Source organism: Lagopus leucura, unplaced genomic scaffold (assembly GCF_019238085.1).
Source record: "Lagopus leucura isolate 7727_CA_CO unplaced genomic scaffold, USGS_WTPT01 Super-Scaffold_760, whole genome shotgun sequence".
In the NCBI taxonomy this organism is placed as follows: Eukaryota; Metazoa; Chordata; class Aves; order Galliformes; family Phasianidae; genus Lagopus; species Lagopus leucura.
This window is the reverse complement of record NW_024962257.1, coordinates 2,681,944-2,709,656: the sequence shown is the minus strand read 5'-3', so window position 1 is coordinate 2,709,656 and position 27,713 is coordinate 2,681,944. Positions and strand designations below refer to the sequence as shown.

At 48.3% G+C, this 27,713-nt stretch overlaps 1 protein-coding gene across 4 annotated transcripts in view; it reads left to right on the top strand.

Annotated features, from left to right (window-relative positions):
• Nucleotides 1-24,827, top strand: part of MAD1L1 (mitotic arrest deficient 1 like 1) — a 320,530-nt gene extending 295,703 nt beyond the window's left edge. For all 4 annotated transcript variants that reach the window (XM_042864053.1, XM_042864057.1, XM_042864058.1 and 1 more), the window contains one exon: nucleotides 23,807-24,827. In XM_042864053.1, coding sequence (XP_042719987.1) covers nucleotides 23,807-23,965 — 159 coding nt within the window. In that variant the 3' untranslated portion in view covers nucleotides 23,966-24,827. The remainder of the gene's footprint in view (nucleotides 1-23,806) is intronic.
• The last annotated feature ends 2,886 nt before the right edge of the window (nucleotides 24,828-27,713 follow it).

The following is a 27,713-nucleotide window of genomic DNA, read 5'->3' as shown; positions in this document are numbered from 1 at the left end:
ATGGTGAAATTGCTTCTATTTGCATGAATATTCCAACAGCGGGATCGGTTTGCTCTTGTCACAGATACTCACTACGTATCGCATTCAGTTTTGCTTAATGTGCCTCATTTTAGACGATCAAACTTCTTTTTTTCCTCCTGGTTCCCTCTCTGAGCACGAGAAGAGCGAATGTTCCTTTATCTCTTCCAGGAAATATTCTCCCCATGCCCCTTACCTGCTGCCAACCGCGCTGCGGGCTCCTCCAAAATTAGAAAACAAAATTATCTCCAAACAAAAGCCCAGACGAGCTGTCCTAATAATGAAAGAGGCCACGTGCCCACGTGCAACTGCCTGGCCTCAGCCTTGGGTGCCTGCAGGGCAACCCATGGGCTGTGCCCATCACAGCGTGTCTGACTCAGGGCAAGGGCCAGTGGAATGGCCATGGCTCGTTAGCAAAAGGAGGACCTGCATTCCCTGGGGGGTGCTGGAAGGAGCCTCCCATGAGCCAGGCCCATCACCGGTGTGTTGATACAGCTCAGTGCTCGGTGTTAGCAGCTCTCACCCATCCGCTTCCGAGGTGTTCAAGCAGTTGGGAACAGGCCAGGACAATCAGTCATCTCCAACTGTCAAGTTTTAAGCAGAAAACATTGATTTTAACGGTAGTTTCTACATAAAAATTAATGGCACCATAAAATCTTAATTTGGAGTTTGAGAACAAATAATGCAACAGTAAAAGGCAACATCCCGGAGTAATCTGGAAATAAATTAGGCTTGTGGAATCCAGCTCTGCCCACTGAGATGCCTTTAATGGATCTTCCCCACAGCAGCTGGTTTACATCACACCCTCAGAGCTGCGCTGCTGCCTTCCTGGCACGATGGTACGGTAGTGGTATGGCAGTGGTATGATAGTGGTACATCCCCTGCTGCTTCCCAGCCCCAAAGAGGGGCAGTGAGCAGCAAATACATCAAATACAGCCCTGGGGTTGGTTCAGAGGAAGGCTTTGAGGTCTGAGCACGCAAACAGGAAAAACAGTCCTGCAAGAAGCAGGGATGGAGAGTCTAAAATTAGCCCTTCAGATTGGCAGTTGGCAAATGGCAAATCCCCATGGATGCTCTGTGCTGGCAGCTGACTGCTGGGGTGGGGAGGGGACCTGGGGTGTGTTCCTGCTCTATCTGGTCTTGTGTGTCAGAGTGGAACTGGGGGCTGTGATGCTGGAGACTTCTGAAATGTAAAAAAAAAAATGTGCTGGTTCTTACTTAATTACAGTCATGGCAGTTGCTATGTTGAAATGCGGCTTTAAAAGCCTTTGTGAGTAATTAGTGTCAAAAATATAAGATCTACAAAGCCATAAACTCACAGCTTGGTAATATTACCAAGTACTAATTAAAAAAAGAAAAAAGAAAAATCTCTCTTTCATGATAAGATTTCCAGCATAGCGGAAGATAAAAACGATGCAATTTGCAGATGATGGGGGGAAAAGAGGAAACCTGAGGGAAGGATTGAGGAGAGAAGAAAGTCGATATCAACGAGGCTGCAGATCCCTGGCTGATTCGGTAATGGTAAGGGCAAAGGAAGTGAAATATTGGAGACTGAAGACAGGAATACAGTCAGAAATATAGCCTGGGAGCATCGTGTGCTGCAAAACAGAGATCAGGTTGAAGATAGGCATTATGGGCAAAAGGGATGAAAGCACTGCTGTGTTTGGACTAACTAGCCTGGCACAGCTCTCGGGAGCAGCTAAGTGTTTCTGACTGTCAGAAATGGAGATGTTGCATGCAGATCTGCAGGTGTACTGTGGCATCTCATGATGCCTTTCCTGTATTCCTCCCGTCTGCTGCGGACCCCTCCTTGGACCAGAGGTACGGAACAGACCCAGCCCAGCAGAGGGAAGGGGGGCTCACGCAGCAGCTCAGAGCATTTGGTTGTGCTGAGATGAGGTGTTTATCCTTTGGAAAAGAGATTAAGAAGAGACCTCATTAAGGTATAAAGAAAGCCCTGCTGGGAATAAAAGATCAAGGCTATTTGGGTTATTGTCAAATACATGTGTCAAGGGCATAAAGCTCCTCTGAAGAAGGACCTGGATTCTACAAAGCATAAACTGAGGTGCTTTTTTAACAGCGCTTAATAATGCAATTATAATAACAGCTTGTGCTTTCTCATGCCTTCCAATTTAAGATCTGAAAACACTTCACAAACATGAATTAAGCTTTCCAGGATGGTTGTGAGGTACAGAAACTATTACTCTATTTTACAAACTGAAAAAATGGCAGAGCAGCGTGTTCACAAAGCAGTGCAGCTCGGGTGGGAGGAATATGTCTTTATTTTAATCAAGTTGAGCATCGCCTCTGGGCTTTGCCTGTTCACTGGGTGCAGAAGCTGTCTGCTGATCTACTCTGCATAGTTCTTCATGCCATACCTCTCTGCTTTCTGATACCTTTACCTATGTGGAAACGGTGAGGCATTTAGTGGTTAATGGAGAGAAGTGCAGAGACACGGATGGGAAAAACAGAGCGATGGAAGGTCTGCACAGCTGTGCTGCCCTCTGAGCAGAAACTCTATAGTGTGGCTGGCTCACATGCTCAGCCCTGTTGTCCCTCAGCACTGGTGGCTTGAGCTTTTCTGTCCTCAGAGTCGCTAGCATTGCAGTGTGTGCCAGCAGCATCACAGGTGGGGGGCAGAGAGAGCTTTAGGCTGTTGCCCGAGGACGTTATGGGTGCCCCGTCCCTGGAGGCATTCAAGGCCAGGCTGGATGTGGCTCTGGGCAGCCTGGTCTGCTGGTTGGCGACCTGCACATAGCAGGGGGGTTGGAACAAGGTGACCATTGTGGTCCTTTTCAATCCAGGTCATTCTATGATTTGTGCCCAACGTGGCTTGTTATAACAAGTGCCATGCAGATGTTGAGGGAGGTCCCTTCATCGCTGTGGCTGAAGAGCAGGGCAACCACAGGCCTGTCTTTTTAAGCATTTCTCTAAGCTCCTACTCTCATTTCTGACTCACCAGAAGTGCCTGCAGCTGGGTGGCTGTTTGGGACCCAGAGCTGTTCTGTTGTGACTGTGGCAGCACTGCAGGTTGAGCTGCAGATGGTTGCACATCACAGAGTGCTTACAGTTGGGAGCTGAGTGCTGCTCTTTTCACCTTGGCTGTGCTCTTGTCAAGGGACCATTAGTATGGGCAGCAGCGGGAAACGAAGCTGTCCTGCCCTTAACAAGCTGCCCCCAGCTGACCCCGAAGTCATTATTTTGTTTCCTGAATCTTTTAAATTAAATGGTATTTTGACTAAGGTGGTTCCATACAAATGCCTTAGGATCGTGCCTGAGCTGAGCACGTCCAACCAGTGCTGGCTAACTCACTGGGGTTTCTTTCGGATGCTGCATTTTCTCCTTTCTCTTCTCACTCTACCTCTCTCTGCGGGACAAGAATACAGGCCCGCTTACTTTAGCAGACGTTCCATACACAAAGCTTAGGTTGAGTCTATTTTGGCTGCACAAGGACAAGCAGGATCCAGGCAGAAGTCTGCTGAAGAAAGCTGTGCTTAAGAGCCGTTTGCATCCATGGGATATGTTGCCTGCTGTATCTGCTTCTGTAGCTTGAGTTCATCCTCCAGCAGCAGCTCTGAGACCACATACGGGAGTGTTTCCACAGGCTGCAGAAAGAACTAATTTGTGGTTTCTTCGTCATCCAGCAGAGCGAATGCCCCTGGGGTGTTAATGGCATCATTCTGCAAGCTGCTTCGCAGGAATTCCTTTGTAGAAAAATTATCATCTTCCTCATTGTTAGTCATGCCTAAGTGTTGGGGCAGCCTTCCTTTCCTTTGGCTGTGCTGTTGGTCACAGCGTGGGGCTGTGCCTGCAGCACCAGCAGCTCACCGTTGTTTGTCAAAGATTAAAAAATAACCATTGGCAGTCATGAAATCGGTGTGGCCATGAAATCAAAGCCTCAAATGCCATCAGGGCTTTGTGTGTCTGGTGAAGGGAAAAGCTGCGTGAACAACAGAGTGGTTGTGCTCCCAGTGCTGCTCCGATCCCATTGGTGGCACTGATGGAATAAATCAGTTGCCATGTTCCTCCGGTGTGTATACTGAGGGGTACTGAGCACATCAATATGCCATGGAAAGCAAGGAGGGTGTGAAGTGCTTCAGGTGTTGGGCTAAGTATTTCTAGAGAGTTTGCTAGGAACAAAAACTTAATTGAAATCAATGGTGGTGTATCTGCTGCTTAATGGCAAAGCAATACGGTGTGGCAGTTGTGTGCAGCGTGTTCTCACCTGCTGGTGCTAAGCAGAGGAGCTGCTGTGAGCTGACCCTGCTGAGAGGTGTGTGTGTGCATTACATCCTCCAGCACGGAGGCAGATCCCACAGCTGAGCCTACAGCCATCAAAACAGCCAGTTGCGGTGCATTAGCAGCAGCAGCGGTGTGTGCAGAAGGAAATAAGGGCTGTTCATCTCCCAGGTAGAGAATGTGTTTTGGTAGAAGATGGGGTTGAATTTTCTGGCATCCTCGCGCTGCTGGCAGCACCTCTGCAATGTCCAGGCTGAGCAGCAGCCAGCTGCTTGTCATCCACACACTTATCTCACTCAGGATCTTGGCTGTTTGAATGATGGCTCTGCTCATCTTTAACATAGATGTAGCGCTGGTTGTCAACATGCTGTTGAGAGTGAGTTGTGAGCATCTCACAGACTCCCTCAGTTTGATATTACTGCTGTATTAGAAGCAAAAAAAAAAAAAAAAGGATAAAAATTTATAGCAACCCTAGCAAGCAAATCTTTACGAGAAGGAACAATTGTCCACTGCAGTCTGGTTGTTATCAGTGTGAGCTTAATGCTGTTGGGTTGCTCCTGGGGCCAGCCAGCAGCAGAGGCAACGGATGGAGACCAGTTGGGTTAAATGGGTCCTGGTGTCAGAGCCTGTGCCATCCCAGTGCTGTCTCTGCATGATGCCATGAGTTAGAGGGGAGGTGGAGTGACAGCAGAGATGAAGTGACGCGACAGTGCTTTGAAGAATGCTTCTGTGTGAAGAGATGATAGAACCAGGCTGGTAGTCAGATGGTGTGCTGAGTGCTTCTGCACAGCAAGTCTGTGCTGTGGCTGAGTGCAGTTGGTCAGCGTTTGGCCCTGCAGACGTATGGAAAATGTTAGAGCATCTGAGTTAGCTTCAAGTGCAGCTGATGCTTTCAGGACATCTGTTCATTCAGCTGAGCCAAATTCTGGTAAGATGGACATCACAGTTGCCACCAATCTGGGCAGCTCTTGAAAAATTGTCCACAGTTTGGTTTTTCCTTTCTGTAATGCATGCTGGCAAGCCGTGATGGGAGGAGGTGCTTGAGACCAGGCTGAACTAAATTCTCAATTAATTGATGAGTTGATTTGCTCTCCCATCTCATTCCAGCCATTGAGGTTTTGCAGATCCCGCGTCCAAATGAGGGGTTGTTGCAGTGATGGTGAGGGATAAGCCAGGACACTGTGCTGCCGTTGTTAGTATTCAACCAGAGTCGTGCGAGATCAGAACTCTAATCTCTTGTTCGCACAATTCAACTGTCGTAGGGTATCAGCAAAGCAAGGTGACCTCAAGATCAGAGAGTCCATCTGGGAAGCTCAGCAGCTCTGAAGACAGAGACCTGTGGTTTTGCATGGCAGAGCTGGTTGTCAGCACGCTTGTCCTGCAGTGGGACATCCATATGTGGGAGGTCCAGTAAGTCCACGAGTCTTTAGGAAGGAAGGAGGGGGGAAGCTCTGACTTTTTGCAGTAGAAGTAGAATCCGCCTGCACCCTCTGATGGAGCAGCAGCTCTTTCCTTATGACTGGGAGCAACTTTTTAGCAGCTCCCCTCGCAGCGTGGTTGCCATTGCTCTTAGTCTTCTCCCTCTGAAATGCCCTCACTGCTGTGTTCCTAGCTTTCCCAGGGAGAAATTGCCCATATTTCTCCCCACTCCTAACTGGAGTGTCAGCATCCACATGATTTCTCACGACTCCCAGACTGCCTTCCGCAGGGAACCTGCCTGCACCAAAGTCCCTGGCACAGTTTGAGCTGCAGCTTTGTCTGATCCTTTTAAGAGTTGGGAATGGCTGTTTTGATGTCTGATATCTATGAACATAAAAGGCTCCTTTACCTCTAACTGTGCATTGGGCAGGGCAATGCCTGTCTCTCCTAATCAAAAATGTAATCAAAGATCTCACTTCTCGTAAAAAATGTATTAAAAAGAAGAAACGATGCAGTGGATTTCTATTGGCTTCGCTGCTGGCTCGCTCTGGTTTCTACTTCTGTGCCGTTCCCTCCTGCCTCCCACAAAAGAACCCCTGCCTTCACTTTCCCCACGTCTTGAGGGATTTAATTGCAAAATGTTGAGCTTTGAAAACAACAGAAAAAAAAATCATTGTGTTTGAGTCAAGCGAAATATCGATTGTCCTTGAGTTCCTGCACCGCGGCCATCGGCGGCGTTTTGTCAGTGCAAGGAGCGAGCAGAAAGATCACAGCGAGGAGACGTTCCAAGTGGAAGGGAAAGGAGCTGAGCTGGGAAAAGAGCTGTGCCCCATCCCTCCTGCTCCCACAGCTGCTTCTCAGTAAGTGGCCTGTTGACCCGATGTTAACGTTTCCAGTTTACAGTAAGCAGCATTTCCCTTAAACAAGATACTGATAAAGTGAGGCGAGGGAATAGAGGGGGCGGAGAGCAGATTTGCAAAACATGCTGGAGTAAGAAAGTCGAAACATACCGTGTGTGTCTCGGGAGTGGGAACATGCCTCAGTGTGTGAATAAATATATAATGTACAGACATATGCTCTCTCTTCTCAAAAACGGAGGTTTTTGAGTAGTCCCAGACTGTGCTGCTCTCGGCTGCATGAGAGGAAGCGTGCTGGCATGGAGGCTGTTGGAGGTGGTTGGTGGAGGGCTGGGGGAGCAGCGGGTCAGACAGAGCATCCTCACAGCCCCTCAGTGCGAGTGGTTGCAGATGGGGCCAAGTGTTGCTGGGGCCAATGAGTGGGGAGCAAACAATCTGGAGAGACACAGCGCGGTTGGGTTTGCTCATTTTCATGGCACAGGCGAGGGCTGATACGTAGCCAATGGAGATCAGATTTTGGTGCAAATTCAGATGAGAAGAAAGGCCGAGGGGAGAGGAATCAGACAAATGTTAGCACAAAGTTATTTGTTAAACGGATTTTGTATTGTTTTCCATGAAGCCTGCACAGAGCTGTTGTCCTCTTTTTAATTCCTCTTCTAGCATTTGTTCCCTTTTTCACTGCCTCCACAATTCTCCCATTCAAGCTGAAAAAGCCACCTCCAAAAGACCGGTGTAACATTAGCAGGAATTATTAGCAGCAGTGATTTCAATATTCAAATGGACATAATATTTAGCAATATACTGGGAGTTGTATAAATAGAGTATGAATGCCTGGTAATGAATCATATCAATAATTTTCACATACAGGCTGTGCCTTACATTTCTCAAAGGGCTTTACAAATACCAATTGATTCTCACAGCATGCCTGCTTGGTGGAGGAGCTGTTATTAGTTCTAGCAGATATTGAGATGCGGAGAAATTATGATATGTGTGTAGTTCATGCAGGGACCCCAGGTGGGGATAAAGTGAGAAGCTCCAGACTCTCAGGCCTTAGTGCTGGGCTGGCAGCTCTGTATGAATTCTCTGGTGAAGTTGGAAGCAGTGCTGCTTATGAATGTGGCATGGGGAAGACGGTCTTTGGCGAAGTCTGTGGCTGAAGAGAGGTGGGTAAAAGAAGGAGAATCACAGCGAATGGCAGAACTGGTCTTGATGAGCTTAAAGCTCAGCACTGTGGCCAGCAGTAGCACCTGTGTCCCATTCAGGTGAGAGCTTGTTTGGTTGCTTTTATTGGGAAAACTTGGCTTTCCGTGCAGGAAAGCAGCAGCTAATGCAAGCTCACTGCTGGAAGTGAAGGGCGTCTGGGATCCAGCTGGCTTTGCAACTTTCACGCACCTCAGTCAAGGATGGGAATATCTAAGGAGTGCCTGAAATAGTGGAACAGTCCTTCTAGCGCAGCATCCTACTCAGCATTCACCACATTACCCATCTCTGTTTTACTATTGCCCTTCTTAATTCTGCAGTAAATTGTTCCAGCCTTTAATGTCTCTCCCTGCGACCCAGGGATGCAGTCAGTGATGGAGATCTTCTCAGAGCAAAGAGGCAGGTTACACGGCACATGCCTCAAACAAAGGAAGCCTAATTTATCTTTCACCCTCGTTTTGTACTGAATTCACTAAGGCTGACTCACTGCTTCAGAAGAGGACGTGCTCTCAACTTGTATAAAAACATGACATGATATTTCTAGCCTTTTTTTTTCTTAAACACATTTTGTTTTGACATACTACTTGCTATTTTGAATGACACTGTACACCGAGAAGTTGTCTTTAAGCTGGCCACAGTGGCACTTGGCTTTTTATTCTGAAAGGTTACATCATTTCAGAACCCATCAGTGTGTTAAGGGTCCTCCAAGCTGGCAGGGCAACATGCGCTGCACTCATCTGTACTGAATTTCTTCTGCTGTGGTATTGCTCAGTGACCCAAAGTGCACAGAGCTTCCCAGTCCCTCCCAGTTGACCCACTCTTTTGCTGTATCAGTTACCAGCTGTTGGGCTGAAACTCTCAGTTCTGTCCCAGTTTTTGCTGCTTTCCTCCTCAAATCCCTCTGGAGGTTGGAAGCCGAGAGTGGAGGCTTCATCCAAACCCTCCTGAAGCTGAAAGGCACAGAAGGGATGGGGAACCCCAGTTGCTGAGCCCAAGGCCCAGTTCAGCCAAACCCTTCAGCTCTTCTTGAAGGGAAGATTTGGCACCCTGGGCCCGTGGCCTTTGGAAGGAGCCCGAGCATTTCTCAGTGCATACACACATAGCTGAGTTTTAACTGCCAGGCTTTAAGGACTGTTCCCACCAGCTCACTGAGCAACTTGATTGATTTGTTTTCCAGGTGAGACTTGGCCACATTTATTCTTTTAAATCTGTTGGTTCCTCCTTCCTTACCAACTTACAGTTCAGCGAGGACTTTTACCTTCCACTGCCCGGTTTTTAAGATACTTTAATATTCCTTTGTGATGATCATTATCCTAAGATTTTTGTAGTCATTCCAGATTGCATTTGTAGTTTCACTACATCTTCCAAAGAGGAATATATATATTAGTGTCAAGATGTCTACTTCTCCGTGTAGGCTGTGCTCTTCTAGCCAGATTACTTTGTGCTGCTCTGGGTTCTTCCTCAGGTTTGTTGCATGAACTGAGTCTAGGATGTTTAAGGAATAGATTTATGGTTTTTTTTCTTCTTAAGAAAAAGAAAGAAAAAGGAAAACATAGCAACAACAGCATGGCAACAGCAGCTGCTGCACAAAAGAAAAATAGGCAAACAGACTTCCGAAACATAGATTCACTGTTAAGCTATTTTTACTGGTTGGTGAGTATGTGGGAGTATTATAACAGAATAAGTGAGAAAATAGCTTACAAATAATTCATAAGAAACTTCAGATGAGAACATATCTTAATGACTCTGGCTAGCCCTCATGCTGTATGAATCTCCACATGCACAAACGTAAAGGTCACCTCTGATCTATGCTATTTATGTATTGTAAATTTGTTCATAAGAATGTATATAAAATTCTATTAAGGTTAAATATCCAGGCACTGAGAAGCAGAGAGTTGTGCATCCCTGCATAGCAGCTTGAGGGCAAATCCATCTCATGAGCACGCAGGCAGGAACGTCCAACACTAGTGCTCGTATTGCATTGGTCAGAGCTCAGGTGGTGCTGTGTGTGGTCTGAAAAGTGACAATTAGAGATGGAATAGCATGAAACAGCATGAAAAATTGTTAGCTTCACCATCCCCTCCCCAGTGAGTCCCACAGACGCCTATGGGGAGTCTTTAATTAAATTAAAAATAACTCATCACGAATCTGGGAAAAGCGAACTCAAAGCTGCTGAATTCTTCACAGTTGCAGCCCAGTCCTTGTGCTGTGTGAGCCCATTTTTCTGCTCAGATGTGCTCCATGGGAGACTGAAGGCAAACACAGCCTCTTAAGTCTCCCCCCACGATCCTGATGCTTTTCTTGGCACCGAGAGAGACACAGCTCAGATCTCTGCAGCCAAAGCTAGATTCATTTGCTTTCAGAAACAACACAAATCTGTTTTCCTGCTTAAATAAAGTCATTTGCAGGGTCCTGTTGTGGGAACAACATGTCAGCTCGTCCTGAATGGAGCAGTCATTGGGATGAATGGGTTGGTTGTTGGGCTGCTGCTGCCCTCTGCACCCTGAAGTGCCCCACTGCTGCCTCCATTGTGAGCATCCCCTCTCCGCACCCTTCTGTGCTCTGTGTGATCTACTTATTGCAGACCAGTATTCATCCCACATCTCTCACGTTTCCTCCCAGCCCCGTGGCTTGAGGACACTGCTTGCTGCAGAGCAGGAGGCACCCGGGACCTGAGTCCTTTCCACGGTGCTGCTTTGCCTTGCAAATGTAGGAAACCCATTTCTTCTTGTCTCCAAAGCTGTGCTAGTGCTTATCTGCCCTTCAGAGATGTGACAGGGAATGCCTGGGTAAAGTTTCTAATTGTCCTTGTTGTAGACTTGCTTGTTCTATGAGCTTGGTGTGTAACTCAATGGAGTGCTTCAGAGCATGTGAGGGAAGAGGGAGCAGCGGCTGAGGTGCCTGGGTGCCCTCAGAGGCCCTTTTCAGATGAAGCTGAAAATCAGCAAGTGGAATGTGACGCTTAGAAGCACTCTGTAAGGTTCTTTCTGGTTTTAAATGACTTCATTTAAATATCTTTGTCTGTGAAGCCACCAAGGAAACTCATCCCCTTGTTTTTCCATCTGTAGCTTTTGCTTTTTTCGTGTTTTTTACTCAAGGTGAAAGTGTCTGATGCACATTTAAGCCAGTACAAACCCCTGTAAGTTGAATAGTAAGATAGAGGCTGGTTGCACAAGGCAGAGGTCAGCGATCTGGAAAAAACCCAGCAGCTTGGCTGGGATGTGCTCACTATTTCATAGAATCATAGAATCACAGAATGGCCTGGATTGAAAAAGAGCACAATGCTCATCCAGTTCCAACCCCCTGCTGTGTGCAGGGTCACCAACCAGCAGCCCAGGCTGCCCAGATCCACATCCAGCCTGGCCTTGAATGCCTGCAGGGATGGGGCATCCACAGCCTCCTTGGGCAACCCGTTCCAATTGCTGACATCTTTTCCTGTGGCCTTCCGTGACACCCAAATACTACCAGCGCTGTTCCTCTGCTGGGGTTAGAGTACAGACAGCCTGTGTTTGAGGCACTTGAGGAGATGCTTACTCACTCTTTTGCTGTTTTATTTGTGTTTTTTATTTGTGAAAACATTCTCGAGAGCATTGTTAGGTGTATCACAGCAGGAACACCTCTGGGCGTGCTGGGGAGTGCGCGAAAGCAGGTTTGGAGAGCTTTTATTTTCACACCGTGTTGCAGTTCTGTAGTGATAAATGCTTTCTGGAGTATAAACCTGCAGGTTCTCCCCTTGCAGGTCTCGCTTCTTGGAGTGGAAAAAGAGTTTTACGTGTCACGGTTTTGCTTGCAGTAGGGCTGTGCCACTCTGGAGAGTAACAGGGCTGATGGGCTGCACTGTGAGCAGCACTAAGTGGGGACTGCCGTTGGTCTGAGCCGGTGCCACTGGGTAGCTAGGATTACTGTGGCAGAGAGAAAAAGTAATGGCATGGCACAGAAGAAAAGGAGAGAGAAATGGATCGTTTAAAGAATTCCTGCTCTGGCAGTTGATCGAGGCAAGCCTGAATTGAAATGGGAGTTTTTCAGCATGTGTTCTGGGCTGTCTGCTGGTAATTCCCATGTGTTGGAAGTACTGTGGACAGCTGGGAAAGCAGCATTTGGAATATCCCAAGAACGGCCTCGATTCAGGGCAGCTCTTGGACTTTGCAGGTGTGGGGGAAGAAAAGCTGTGCTCACGCTCGCTGTGTGCTGCAGCCTGGCTCTGCCTCTGCCTGCTGGGGAAGCAGCCCGTGCAGCCTCATGCCTTGCATTGCAAGCCCTGTGTAATGTACCCCACTCCTGTGTTCCCTCCAGCATCCTGCATCCTGCAGGGTGAGCGAACATCAGATGGCCTCATAACCACAGACAGCCCCATTATTTCCAATGGGCCTCAGCCAGTGTGTTCAGATTTGATTAAGGACTTATTGAAAGATAAGAAGCATTTAGAGCCTGGGGTTGGCTCCAGCGTTAGTTATTTACATCGGGGCGAGGGGAGATAAAATCTTTTATTAGTGTCACTGTTTAAATATTTTGTCTCTCTTTTCCAATATTGTGGCAAGAAGGAACCATATGTGTTCCTAGAAAGAGAGTCTTGTACAGCCGTTCATCAGGAGAAAATCTATTAATGTATTAACATTCAGAATAATGAGCGAAAACAGCACGCGCTGCAGAGAGTAACACAGAGCTTTAGTCTGCGGTTTTCTAATGCTTGGAAAACGTATTTCTCCATCTTTCCAACGCTAATCTTCTGCCAAAATAAGTTCTCTTCTGCTGTTAATTTTAGAAAGGTTAAATCCATTTACAAAAGCAAACATAAGCGTGGAGTGACAGAAACCAGGAGGGTGCGTGGAGCAGCAGGCTCCCCGTCTGCAGAGGTCACTGCAGGAGCTGCTCTGGCAGGAGGCATGCAGGCATATCCTTTCCTTCCTCAGCACTGCACAGAGTGGGGGACACGTGTGCAGAAGAGCTGAAGCCCAAAGGGCTGTGTCACCTTTGCAGTGCAACTCCTCGCTGCCACCCGCCTCCAGAAGGCAGTTGGCTCTCTGTGTGTGTGTGTTGTGTGTTTTTGCAGCTCACTGTTGGGCTTTAGGCAGGATTGACGAAAGGCTTGGCACAGGGAAAGGGCAAATTTTAAAGAGCTCGAGTGTGGGAGAGATTGCTGGTTGAGCAGCTTGGTTGCCTCGAGGTCATTGCTAATTAGCTGCATCTTGCCTAAAGAAGTGAACATTACATTTTAATGCTGCTATGAAAACCAATCGCGCCGTCTTCCCTTTGCATCCCATGCTACTGCCAGCTTTGCTGTGGCATCTGGAGCAAGCTGCACAAGGGAAGGGAAGAAAGCCCTCTTAAAGGAGATGGAGGGATGCTGAAGTGCTAGCGGAGCTCAGATGAGAGGCTGGAGCATGACAGCTGTTACTGGCTCATGCAAAAAGCCTGCCAGCAAAAATGCATCAATTTGTGTGATATCCGGGTGTCTTGTCTTCTGTTTTCATAATTGCATACATGGTGTCTGCATAAATCTCTTTCCCCCTGCACCTCCAGCAAGAGGAGCTGCCTGGTGGATGGCAGCCCGTCAGCAGGCGAGCATCAGCAGGAAGAGACATCAGTCAGATGTGTGTCATGCAGAGGGCCGGGGCCCGAGGCACATTCCTCTGAGGCTGCTCGAGCATGGTGCTCTCACTAACTTGGAAACCTCTCCTTTTCCCCATGGGAGGAGCAGCGTGCTCATCCAGACATAAGAACCAGCAGCGCTGTCTTGCCATGTTCTTCAGGAGTTTAGTGCCAAATGACAGCACAGTCGGCTGCAGCAGAAGCTTTCAGCAAATGCATCCTAGCCCAAAGGTCTGTGTGTCCCCTCAAGGGATACAGTGGAATTTCTTTCCCCTTCTCATTGAGTACTGAAATCTTCCTTCACTCTTCAGCTGTAACCTCCGTATCTTCAGCTGTGGACTTCCTCCTTATGGTGGGATCAGTGCTGCCTTGTTGAGAGAGGACTTTGGGTTTCTCATTACAACTCTGCTGAAAACAAAATATACTCAGCCTGCACAGCCCAGCTGATTGCTGACCTTTCAGACATTGTCTTCTCCTGCCCATGGACCACCATTTGGGTTGAGCCACTCCACCAGTGCAGCCACTGGTACCACCAGCTCCATGCACTCAGAAGTCATGAAGTTGAGATAGAAGTGGTGACGTTTTTGAAGTAATAACATCATCTTCCTTAGTGTAAGTCTTGACTTGTTGCTACAGATGCAGTCTGAGAAACGTGGTTCCCCACGGTGGGTTCCTGAAGGTTAAAGATCAGTTGAAGACATAGGAGAAGAAGTGTTGTATGTTCAGACAGAACCAACTTTCCTTGTCTACTTTCTGGGTACTGACAGCCCTCGACCACTTGACAGCAGTGCTGATGACAGTGATTCCAAATGAAGAAAAACGAAAGAACTGCGAGCCAGCAGAAAGCAAGAGAATTGAAAGCATCTTGCTTGACTCGACTAAGATTGTGAAATCTGGTCATTGCTGTTGCAGCAGCAACTTACGTTCTTTTCAAAGCCAACGCTTGAATTCCACTTTGGCAAGTCATAATTGTAAGTGACTCACACGGTCCGATGAGAAAGAGCAATTACTGACCAGCTCCTGCTCCTAGCTGAGCCGTGTTCAGTCCCTGTGGTTCTGCCTGTAATGCTGTGTTGGCTCCATGCATGGGTGACTAATGCCTGCCACCAGTTTCCTTGGTGCAGGGTTTCATCCCTGCATTTTAGCCCTGGGTGCCAGACTATGACAAACAAGAACTAGAAGAGGATAATGAATAAACATGCTAAGATTTTCAGCTGCAATCTGCCATCAGGTCCATCTGTTTCTCCTTCCCCCGTAAGCCTTGCAAACTCAATGAGCCAGGAATGGGCATGCTCCATATACTGTCCCATCCTACAGCCACAGATCTGCAGTCTAATTGTCTGGTTGACAGCAAGTTTGTCCCTTATGGTCTCTTGAACTTCTACTGCTCGTAGGATCTTCATGTTCTTCAGCCTTCCATCCATTCTGCTTGTGAGAAGACTTCCAAAAGAATGCGAAGAGATGGGGATGGATCACACACCAGTGCTTGCTGTATTGCAAGCTCTGCCTGTTGGTGAGTGGTGGTGTGCTCTGGGGAGCAGATGCCTGTCTCCCAGGCAACCAGGGAACAGACAAGAAGTTGCCATCAAAATTCACCGTGCTTCCAGCTGTTCTTTGTCAGTGCAAGATTTTGCAAACTTTGCTGCTGGTGTTTTTGTATGGATCTCATGCTCGCAGCTGCAGTTTACAAGAAGTGGAATCTCTCCCCGCTTTGGGAACTAGGCCATCTTGATTAAAGCCCACACGGATGGTTTTACTCCATTTCTCCCACAGGTGCTTCCTTCTCACGTTGCAGAAAGCCCATGTTCTTAGTTTTCTGCTTCGCCACTGCTTCCAGCTCTCCTCCCAGCAAGAGAAGAACATGAATTAGTGAGATGAGTTCCCCTTCTGAAACATGGATTCCTGTGCATGGGGTCATTTGCCAGTCCCTGGTTTCTCCCTCAAGTTTTTTTCTCCTGGCTCTCTAGGGAGAGAGCCTTAGGACACAGTTTGAGCTGCACCTCCTTTTCCCTTTGCACCAAGCTGCTGTGCTCATCAGGGCCAGGCACAGACCAGGAGCTGCCTCTGGATGGCAGGGCTGCAGCACGGGGCTGTGGTCTGGATGGGAAAAGAGTTTGAATAACACCCGATCCTCAGCATTGCAGGCTACAACTGCAGAGTCATTTCAGGGGAAGTAGCAGGAGATTTTTCTCTTCCTAATTTATGTCTATCCTGCATATGGCTTCTGTGGAGTCGCTAATGTTACTGCCAGATGGGTTGGCATTTTACTAGACAGAACACATGGGCTAGATGTTGTTAATGCTTGTTAGCTACTCACTCTGCAGCTTGACCAGTCCAATGTGGTCACCTCGCAGATGGCTGGAAGCTGCAGCCCAGGTGTCAGAGCACTCCAGCTCCATGGCACTCAACTGTGACAGCAGTTGTGATAACATGCATTTGGCTGCTTCTTCTGAAGGTCAGAGATGCTCTACCTGTGCCTGGAGATCAGCGCATCTTCTCCTACGTAAAAGAAAGACACCAATGTATAAAAATCCTGAACCTTTTAATGAGGTCTTGGCTTTACAGGCTTGATGTCATCACCTGATTTTTTCTAGGATGGTGTTAAACAAGTCCTGTAAGCCCTCGTCTACATTCCTTTGTGGTTGATGCTTATGAACACCCTGCATGTGGCTGTGAATGGTATCTAGCAGTCCTGACACCTTCAGGATCTCGAGCTCTGACATACCCTATGTCTATATTAGCAGACATCCCGTGCAATTTTCTTTTCTCCGTGATGTGAACAGTCATCTGTGATTTACTCTCACCAGTCTCACATTCAGCCAAACCATTTCTAGGTATCGCCTCAGCGAATCTCTGCAGGGTGAACCTGCCTGATAACCGGTGTGGCAATGCCCATCAGAACCTGAGGCTGCAGGAGCAGGCACTACTGCAGAATCATTTCTGCTCCCCCATTCCCTCTCTGACAGTACTGAGGTTCAGTTCACAATGGCGGGAGGCTGAGTGCATCCTACAGATGAGGCAGGGAGCTTCGGTTTCAATACTCGTCCTTTAAAACTCTCAAAGCACTTTTGGAGAATGCAGGGGTATTAATCCACACTGAGCTGCAGTTCTTCAAACCTGTGATTTAAATTGGATATATTTGTCTCTGTCTGTCGTGAACTGTTTGAGTAACATTAATGCACCCTGATAATAGCTGTCACATTTTACCCCTGGGGGTTGCTCCTCCATGATAGGTGAAATCATAGCAGTTCAAAGGCCCGTCTTTCAGGATGAAAAGCTCTATAGGAATATTCAGGCATAAAATAGTAATAGTATGAATCAAAAAAAAAAAAAAAAAAAGCGCTTCCCTTATTTTCAAGTCTTTGATCTTGTTTTTATGGCATCACATTTGACAGTCTAAAGGGCATTAACCCATAGGAGGAACCACGGAGCGCCATCCCCCGGGATGAACAGCAGCCATTCTTCCCCACCGGGAGCAGGGTAGGAGCTCAGCACACGGCTCGGCTCTTTTTGACGTTGTTTAACACCAGCTGCAGAGGAGGCGTAGGGAGCTGCAGGGAGAGGCTCCCACTCCGCAGGGCTCCCCGCTCTGTGGTGCTTTGGAGCAGAGTTGGTGCAACAGCCCAGAGCCCATGGATGCTGTCACCGACGCACGGGTTGTTGTGTCTGATTGAGATGGAAGTGTATGAGCTGACCTCCTGTGCTGAGAAGACACCGTGGGGTTGTGGTTCATCTCAGCGTTGAATAATAAGAAAGAGAAAGGAAATGTTTGCAATAAATCTCAGCGCACGCAGGGCTGTTTCTCGCTCATCCCACCCCAGCTTTCAATTTTCTTCTTGGCATTGCCAGGTGCTTGCTTTCCTTTGCTCAGCAGCTAAAAGCAGCTTTTTCATTACATTTCCTGGAAGGCCCTTTACAGGCATCCATCCGTCCCTGCCTCATAAATTCACTTTATCCAGCGAGATGGTAGCATGGAGGTCGGAGGTCTTTGCAAGAAGCAGTTATTAAAAGGAAGTGCTCTTCCTCTTTTGGGTTTCAAAGAGGATGCTGGGGGGGAGAAAACTTTACAGCAGATGAGGAATGGTCATTTGTAAAAGGTGGATGGCCGGGTTGATGCAGAGCTGAGCATCCTGCCACAGCTGCATTGGGACGGCAACCTGTGAGGCTGGCAGAAACCTGCCTGCTGCCCCAGGAAAGAAAGAAGGAAACCAGGAAGCAGTTTGCTAAATAACCTCATAAATATTTCAAGTCGTAAGCACATCTTGCGGTACAGTTTGTTTTTTGGTATTTTGTTGTTGTTGTTTTTTTCTTTTTTTAATATTTCTCTAATTTAAATGAACAGCCTCTAATTAAAGTGATTTAGTGGCTACCTGGGGACCTGGTATTTGAGCAGTGCGTGATACTTAGGGAAAGATTGATAGGCGAAGCGTAATTCAATTGGGGGATTTTGATAATGATATCATCACCCGGGAGAGCCAAGTTTGAGCAATTACACAGATCCCAAGGCCTCATGTTTGGATTGCTATAACTTAGCAGGCACTTTCCACATGGGTGTGCACACACGTGCGTACACACACTTTCTCATTGTTTTTCTGCCCATTGCGCACTGCAGAGCGAACACTAATCCTGCATAGGCAACGATGTCTGTTATATCAGTCTGCATTAGAAAACAGTGCTTTCCACCTTGCTGCTGACTGCCTAAAAGCAAACGCTGGACGTCCATCAGGAGTTGATGCTGGTATTTGCTGGGCACTGCAGTTTTTTGGCTGGCTGCTCCATGGGATCCCCAGCACCAGACCAAAGTGACCCACTGGGCTTTGTCAGTGTGTCCATGCATCACTTCTGCTTCTGCAGCACTGTCCTTGCCTGGCAGACCTGGGGAGCTCAGCGGCTGCGCGTGGGCAAGGCGGCTTTTGACATTTAGAAAAATCTCAGTATCCAAAGCAAGAGCCAGAAACAAAAAGATTTTCTTGTTTAAAGGTCAGAGCAGGCGGCTTCTTAAAAGATATTTTCAAGTGTGTTTGTTGGGCTGTGACAGGGTTTACACGCAGGTTAACGTGAGCTGTGGTGGGTGGCAGGGGGCATCGGGACCACAAGTGCCCATGCGCTTAATGGCAGAGGCTGCAGCACACGTGGCTGTGGCCTCACTGAGGTTTCCAGGGATGATCGGTTGGTGCAGCAGGGCCTGATGACTTGTGCTGATGGAGGGGCAGTTTTGAGGAAGAGTCCTGTGTGAAGAAGAGGTTCAGAGGGATTGGAGCTGCAGAAGGACTCAATGTGGTGGGGAGGTACATAGCCCATATGGGAGCAGGTGGCACGGCAGGCTTCAAGGATGGACAGGGTAGTACTAGAAGGCCAAGAGGAATGGCCTGAAACTGGGTCAGTGAGGGAAGATTGTAGCCATGGCATGACCCATGGAGAAGCTCTGTGTGAAGTTGAAGCTGTGCTGCACCTTCCGTTGGCACACACAGGGCTGCTTCCCTTGTGTATTCAGAACATTTGTGCGCGGGGACACAGCATAGAAAGTGATTTATGGAAAGAGCATAACAGATGAGATAGAGCATCCACAATACATGCGCTGGGTAAATGTCACCAGGCAATGATTCACTTGCTCATTTTGACCCCTAATACATCTCAAATGTGAAAAGTAACATCTGCTGTAGAGCAAGGCCGAGCAGCATCTGCAAAGCAAAGGCTTATGGCTGTGCCAAGGGGCAGAAAGTCCCTCTGGTAGCCCTCCTAAAATCTTAGATTTAGTCCTGCCTGACTCTGAGGTGTTGAAAGTGGGGTTGCCATGCTGAGCTGTGCCTGGCACGATGCTCCACCAGCACTGTTGTCAGCTCACCAAAACCCATTTGGGAACTCCACTTCCAGCACTCAAATGCGTATCTTTGAAGATAGAGGAGTTCATGTCATGCATGGATCATAACTCTGAATGCAGCTGTGTTTCCTCGGTGTGGAAATCAAAAGTAGGGTCTGTACATCGTGCTGCAGTGTGAGGTTGCATTGAATGTTAAAACCCTCTTTTCCGTTTTTCCATGTTCCTGCTCCATGTTTTTTCATGATACCACATCCTTATGTTAGCTTTCTCTTTGGGGCATGCAAATACTCTCTTTTCAATCTCCTCCAGTGTCTGAATGCCTTCAGAGCATTGGTTCTTATGCTCAACTGGTGTTTTTCAAGAAGGATCCTTCAGGTGCCTTCAAGTTGATGGCATTTCTGGAGCCAGAGTAGAGACATTCATTGTTTTTCCTAGCTACTAAAATGTGTCACAGAGCAGAGGAAAAGATATACACTAAATGATAAAAATTGTTCTCTCTGGTCCTGAGCGTGCTTCTGAACCAGGTTAGCTTATAAATGGCCAAATGGAACTGTTCAGCTTTTGACATGGCTGCCTCTCAACTGGTAGAACAAGGGGAGAAGTGAACACTGGGACTTGACTTTTAGGGGGTGTTTCTGTGCAATAGCAGCATGGAGGCAAAGATCTGTTTTAGGGAAACCAGTGTGGACAGAAGCCCTGTGCACATTAAGTCCAAGCTACAGCCCTTGAGGGAGCCTCCTCCATCCGTGCACTGCTACGTGTCCTGCCAGCTGCAGGAGTGCCTGCTGCCCCTCAGGAGAGAAGGATTTGCTTTTCTACCACACTGGTGGTTATTTGAGAGACTTTTATATGTATATCTAAACCATACAGCCTTGAATAATTTACCAATTTCCAGGGTAAGGGAAGACGTATGATGTTTCCTTCTGGCAGGCAGAGGCTGATCTTGATTCTCCTGGAAAAACACTTGTACTAACAGCTCGTGTGTCTGAGCAGAGCCAGGAGCAGCTATTGCGAGTTGATGTCACCATGTGGTAAATAGACCTGTCTTCTTCTTGTTCTACAGTGTAATGAAATCTGCCCCCGATCTGATTGCTCTATAAAGAACTGCAGTCTGTGAAGAGAAATCTGATGTCACCCTTCAGATCTATGGCAAGAGTTGCATCCCCTACCGGCAGAACCAAGTGAGCAGTAGCACAGGGCAGACTGATTTCCATTGCGTTTCTAGAAGAGGTCCCAATGGGCCTTAAATCAGGCTGAGCTGGCAACGGAGCTTAGCAAAAGCTGGAGTCTCCCTTTTGCAAGTGTTTGACATCTGAATAAAACATAGCGTAGACCAGAATCTCAGTAGTTTAGTGAGGCAGGCAGATTTTTTTCCTTATGAATTAGACAAAAACAATGCAGGTCTATCTGCTGAGTACCTGCGAGGTGTTGCTCTCACAGTGCTTCAGCTTCCTGGGCTGTGTGCGTCTCTAGGTCAGTGCTGCCCTTAGCTGGAGTGCTCTGCTGGGTGGGAAGGTGTGCTGATGGTCCCCAAAGTGCTTCTGCCTACTACTCCTCTGTATGGGGTTGATGGGTTACTCTCCAGCTTGGCTCTCCCTTTGACCCTGTGTATTTGGTGCACCTCTAAAAGCTTCTTCTTTCACTTTCCATTAAAAGCAACAGCACACAGCTCTGGGTATGTGTATATCTATCTATCTGTGTCAATAGTGTTGGGCCTGGAGCAATCAGAGCTGGGCTTGTATGTGGTGTGGTTTCTGTCATCTGCTTCTCACTTGTTCATGTTCCTCAGCTGAGTATTTCCTACCTAGGTGAGCCTGGGAGGCCTTGGGCTGCACGTGGGCTTTGAATTCCAAGGATGCCCCATGAGGGTGAATGGTGATGGCATCATACAGACGTGCCGCTCTGGGTGGTGGTGGCAGCAGTTGTGGCCCCACATATGCTTTGAGGGTTAAAATGTAGGTTTTTTCAATTTAAAAAATTATTGAAAATAATAAAAAATTATTGGAAATAGAGAGGGGCGAGTCCTGGCAATGTGATGAGAAGGACTGAAGGGCCCTTCCAGCTTCGTACCATTGTAGGTTTCAACTTTGTGTTTTCCATGAATGCAGTTTTTACACCTGGGGCCACAGGTGTTGATCCAAAACAGCATGAAACACCTGCAGGCTGAAGCAATCACTGAGCACAGCATCTCCTCCAGTGTCCTGTCCCCACTGTTCCCACACCCCAGTGCATCCCTTTCCTTGCCCCAAATCCTCACTCACTCCCCCACCTGCTGCTGGCCCAGGTAGGGTGCAGCCACTGCAAAGAAACCTTGTGAACTAATGGGAACATGTTGCTCTTATTGCCTATAACCACTTTGTTTCTAAAGCACGTGCTGCATGGATACTCCTGCTGCAAGTCTGCTTATTTATCCCAGTGTATTCAACGTTTTGAACAAAGAGGAAAAAGCAATAAAAACAAATAATAAGAACAGTAGCAATGATAGCCATTCTAAAACACTCCCAGGAAAACAACAACAACGAAAAAAGCAAGTTTCTAAATTTCTAAATTTTAAACGCAGTGTGAGATTGAACGAACTGAACTGCAAGAGCATCCATCCTCAAAGTCAGCGTGTAAACATCTCCCGGCAGAGAAGGAATTGCCTTTTTTCCAAGTGGCTGCCTTCTCGCCTTGTTCTTCTCACTGGAGAGATCATAAGGAACCTGGATGCGACGCCTGTTTTCTTGATGCTTTTGGATTTTTGGATGCTTTTTGTTGTCTTTTTTCCTTGTGTTTGGGAGTGCCAGTGGGGGAAACCAGTGCCAGGAGGATTGCCCAGGAGGAAGCAGTCCCATTGAGCGCAGTGGGGAGGAACTGAAAGCACGTATTTGCTCATGAAACTTTCTCTGATCGTTATTCTTCTGCCTCTGTTGGAGGAGGAAACTTCGGTTATGAAGAATAGTGGAGAGAAACGACCATTAATCTCATGAAAAAAAAGAAATTATTCAAATGGAGCCTTCATTTGTGACACCAACGAGCTCAAAGTAAAAGGGGAATTTAAAACATTTATGTTACTCTGTTTCCGAGACCATAAAACACAGGCAAATGGTCTGACGCTGGATGCTGAATTTCTTAAGGAACTGGCTTTAATTAATTAAGCTAGTAAACCAATTAATGGATTTGCTTGTAAATTCTTAGAAAATTAATTTGTGCCCAAGGAGTGCTTTAAATCTGTGAAGGAGGCAGAGCGTGTATTTCCTGCAGAAATTGGATTCCCATTTTAGTGAAGCCCATCCGGTGTTGACTTTGGAGATGCAAGCAGTGCGTTCCTCATGCTGGGACCTTCCTCCTGCTGCTTCTGCCTGTGCCCCCGGGGCAGCTCCAGCCTTCATCCTGCTCTGGTTCTCCATGGGCTGCAAGTGCACATGCCTTGCATGTCCTGGCCAGCTGGGTTGAGCCCCTTGAGTGTTATACAGCAGCCCGTGGGCCGTGTAGCCTGCAGCTGGGGTGCTGCAGTAGGATAAGGCACCCAGCACCTCTTGGAGCTGCTGAATAACAACCAAGCTTAAGTGGAGGAGGTTTGAACAAAAGCTAGTTTACTTTTCTGCACCAAAACCTTGTTTAGATTCCCTCCCTAGCTCGGGGTTGACAAGGGTGTCCTTGGTACCTGGTGCTCTTCGCAATCAGAACTGACAAATACATGAAAAGTTCATAATCAAATCTGTCCAGGCTGCTGAAAACATGAAATCAGAAACAAGCAGTTCCCTGAGGCTCTGGGCGATTATCGCTTCCTTTCTCCCCTGGCAGGTAAAGCCATGTTTCCTCTCTATGTAGCTCTGGTTCTGGCATCCCATTTTTGGGTGCTGCTGCTTGGTGAGGGAGAGTGGAGCTGCAGAGCAATTAGGAGTGGCAGAGTTTTGAAGAGGGAAATGACAGGGGGAAAGAATTAGCATTTGCACTGTGATGTTCTTTGCTGTTTATTAATAAACAAGCAGCTTTCGTGCCCCTGGAGGCAGAAGAGGCTTCTAGCACTCCTTACTTCCCTTGTTTTTTTTCTGCTTGCTCGTTTTGTATGTTGCAGAAGGTTTGTAATGTCTTCCCACATGTTGAGTTTCCTCATTTTCATCTGAGCATTTCTGGAATAATTCCTCTGGAGCTGTTGGCTGCGAGCTGCTGGGCTGATTTCATTACCCAGAAGCACTGGAGGGCTGCAGGATGGATAGCTGCCATGGGGGTTGTGTCAGCTGGGAGTGGGTCTGCTTCCTCCTACAGATGTGTGTGGCTTCAGGAAGGTTGTTTGCATGGAGAAAGATCTCCTGGATGTAGCTGCTGCCCCCTGAGCCCTGGGTGCTGATTACACTGACGCTGCAGTGGTCACCCCAGCTTGGCAGCGCCCCATGCAGTTCCCATGGCCATCAGACTGCTCTTCTTTCAACTGTGCTGCTGGCTAACACAAGAGGTGAACACAAGGGGTCCTGCATGGGGACTTTGGAAGCACAGAACTCAATAACTGCCCAATTAAAGTGTGCACCGAGCACCTGCTCTGCAGCAGATGACATTTCCTTGATTATAGGCAAATCCACACTGAAGGAACCTTCAGAGTGAGGCGCTGGCTCTCCCCTGTGTCACAGGAGGTGAATTAAACCCCTGCTGTATTAATGGGCCTCTCCTGCTTTCCCCTCAGGCCTCCAGCTCCTCTGGTGGAAAGATGCAACTTCTGGAAAACGAATTCTCACGGACCGTCCGGGAGCTCATCGAGCTGCACCTGCTGCACCAGGACAGCATCCCTGCCTTCCTCAGCGCCCTCACCCTGGAGCTGTTCAGCCGCCAGACCATCGCGTAGCACACAGACCTGCTGCCAGCTGCCAGCCAGGCACGGAGCACCCCAGGGCAGGGCACTGCGGTGTTCACCAGGTAGAGAGGATGAACTCTCCCCTCCCACCCTTCAGTCATGACATTGGGTTGCTTCTGTTTTGAAGGAAGGTCCTTATTCTTTCTTCTTTCACGCTGATACCCAAATCCCACTGTTTTCTGTGATATATCCCTCCTAGGTGAGGGCTGTATCCCGGGGCTTTCCTGTGCAAAGGTGGAGAACGGGTCTTGCATTCTCCACCTTTGAATTGTGAGAGGCATACATCGCTCCCAAGACCACCTCAGCACTTCTCCAGTAATTACTGGTTTGAGGAGCCAGACCTTTACCCAAAGGTTTCCCCAGATCCAGGCTCTGTAGAGATAGGTGTGGGCTTTGAGGGTGGCAGGTTCCTTCTGGATACCTCCTGCTCTTGCATACATTTCATCACTCAGTGGGATTGGGATTATTTCCAAAATATTCAGTTGCCCAAATTGGCCCCCAAGGTACCAGCAAGCATTGCTGAGCAGACATGAGTAAGAATAAATGGACTTCTGAAGATCCTACAAGTGTGTTTGACACCTCAGTGTCTGTGTTGCACTCAGATGTCAGCCTTACGGTATGTGTTCCTCACTGGGGAGACTCTTGGCCTCTTGGTTATCTCAGGAATGTGGGAGGTAGCAGGGAACCCACTGGAGGTGCTCTTGCTGCTGCTGGCTCTCACCTTGCTGGGGATGTCTTTCCTCCTGCAAGCTTTTCTTTCCTGGGTGGAGGATGGGGCACTCCTGAATGCTAACATTGTGTGTTGCAATGGTCGTACCTCTTCTATCCTAAGAATAAAGTGTCACTTCCCAAACTGGATGTACGACTCCTTTATTGGGGAGGTACACCGTGCTTCCCCTGCGCTCTGCCATGTATGAAGTGCAGTAACGAATCGTACCTCAGTGGTTCAACGCTGGTACTGCTTTGAGAAGGAAGGACATCATCACCTCAGTTTTGCCAGGCAAGTCTCATTCGTGCTGTAAACAAGATTGGTTTGTTATGAACTTCTGTGTATATTGATTCCCTCTTGATATCAGCAGGAACACGCTTCCTAAGCTTGGAGAGAACATAGCAGTAAGCAGGCCAGCGTCAGTGCTTACGGTGAGTGCAGGATTGGGCATCCGTGCTGGAGTCTGGGACCCGTCCATGTGTCTCCACGCACAGCTGCCAGGGCTGCAGGTGGGACAGCTGTGTGCTATGGGGAGCTGCAGACCCCCCGTCCCCCACCCTCCTCTCCGCGGGATTTGCAGGGAAGCGCTGCCATCAGAATGAAAGGTAACAGCAAAAGTTTGGCGTGTTCTCTTCCGCTTGAAGAAGTCCTGGTGGAAGATGGATTGCCTGGCGTGCTGTGCCAGGGGTATGCTGCCTGATTCATATGCGCAGCGTGGCGCTGAGAGTCGCCTTCCTCAGTCATGGGGAAAATGAATCATGACGTCAGCCGCGCTCGGCTCCTCCGCCAACACAATAGCAAATTCTGGCTGCCTCAGAAAATTTTTCTCCTGGCTCCTCGCAGGAGAAATGAAGTAATTAATAAGTTTACAATAAACCCTCTATCTTAGCAAAACACGGGTGAGGTGAGAAGTGATGCTGGAGAATGACAAGGGAAAAGATGTTCTTCTCGTTGGAAAGTTGCCTCCCAAGAGTGAAAGGATGATAGGTTGGGAAAAAGCAGTAGTCTTCCGAGACGCCTTCGGTGGGGAGGAGACACAGATGAATTGCCTCTCTCCACCTCTTCCCAGCAAGACTGATTTGTTCTGCTATGTTTAATAAGCCAGCACGTCTGGGAGAGAAGTGTTGCAAAGATGGGTGCTTGGCCAGATGTGCCTGCGTGGTGCCAAAGCTGGCAGTGCTTCTGGAAGCTGCTGGGACCATGGTCCTGCTCCAGCCAGCAGCATCCCTGCTCTGCTGCTGTGTAATGCTGTTGGATAGTGGGCAGCCTTGGGGACTGGGTGAAGCCAAGGCTCTAGGGAAGCTTGGCTTCTCCAAGGCTTGTTTGCAGAGCCTGGGAGCACTCTCATGGAAGCATGACCATTGCAAAGCCACCTTTGTCACCCATGGGACGTGGGTTTGTGGTCAGGTTTGGAGCGGAGAATCTGAGACTCCAGCTTCCAGCTCAAGCACTGTAGACCTGGTGGCCAAACTCTGTGCCACCATCATCGTATCGCTCCTCTCACCCATGAGTGAGCCATTAGGAATAGTTATGATGCCAGACTTCACTGTGATCACCCCTTCCACCCAGAGCTACCCTAGCTCAGCCCATTGCAGGGCTCTGCCATTCCACTCATCCCCTCACATCCCCCTGTACGTAGGGGCAAGGGAACAACTGAGGCACAGTCTGCTGCTGGTTTGCAGTTTGCAAACACTCCAGGTGCCGGGTGCATGAGTCCCATCTGTCTTCAGCTTGTCATTTGCAAAGCTCCAGCCCTCTTTGCAGAAAATCATTTTAGAAAATCTTGGGAGATCAGTAATAAATTTGCAGTCGTTTGGAGGGGAGAGGCGAGAGTGTTAACAAGTGTGTGTGTGCTTGCTGGGTCCCCGTGCACGCTTACTGGGTTTATGTGCTATAAGCTGTAAAATATGATTTATTAATGCACGGCTGAGGGACTGTGTGTGTTGGAGCACTGTCTTGTCTGCAGTGTTGCCTGAAGCTTCCCTTCACTCAAACTGCTTGTGCGTCCCTACTCTCTTACTGATCAGCCTTCTCATCTGCGTGCATTTATAAATATTGAGCAGGGGTAAAGAGCTGTCAGGCACTGCCACACAGTCCTTGAGCACAACGGAGCTCCTGGCTAAGGCACGTGTTGCCAAGCTTGTGCCTCTCCTAAGGTTGCATCAATGGACCTGGAGCTTTATGTTCCTGTGTTGTGTCTCCTGGCTCTTTGTTGTATGTATCAGCCTGAGTTGCCCTGGGAGTGGTGCCTGAGAATTGGCTTGGGAAGCCCTATTGGAATGGTCCATGGGTAGCCTGAGACATGGCTCGGGTGTTTGTAGATGTTAATAGTGGTTGAGCACAGCTCATCCCTAACTTGGCGTGGAGCCTGAGGAGCCATTTCGATTGCATTGCGGAGCCAAGGGTGGCCAACCTGGCCACTGTCTGGGCAGTCCTCGGTTCTCTATTTGCCTGAATGGAGGAGTGAGAGCTGCATCAAGTCAAGGGGATGCAGTGGGGTTTGGGGCATGGAGCATAATGGGGAGGAGCTGTGCTGCTGCTCCAGGCTCTTGGATTTGCTTCCTGCCTTCATACAAACAGCCTGACTTAAGCACCACAGGCTCTGTAAAAAGGGAATATCACGTCCTGGTCGCAGTCTCCCAGATCTGCCATCCTGAAGGCCCAGTGTTGTTGGATCCAAATGCAGCCCGGAGGTTTGTCCTGCTGGGCACAACACCCCGCAATGCCCACTTTGCTGCTGCAGCTCCATCACTCCATGCAGCTCATCCCAACACACCGAAGAAGCACAGAGCAGCAGCACAGGCTGAGGGACAGCTGGAAATGGTGTGAGTGGGGCTGATGGATGAACGCACTGGGGTGTGATTGAGGTAAGGCCGGACCCCAGCACCAGTGATGCTCAGTGTGGGGGTCAGTTCTGTTCCAGCTTCTCGCTGCTCAAAGACAGTGAGAAGAGTGTTGGTGTGAGATGACACGTGTTGATGGCTAATGATCACACGTTTGTGATGAGGCAAAGCCAGGAAGGGCAGCACA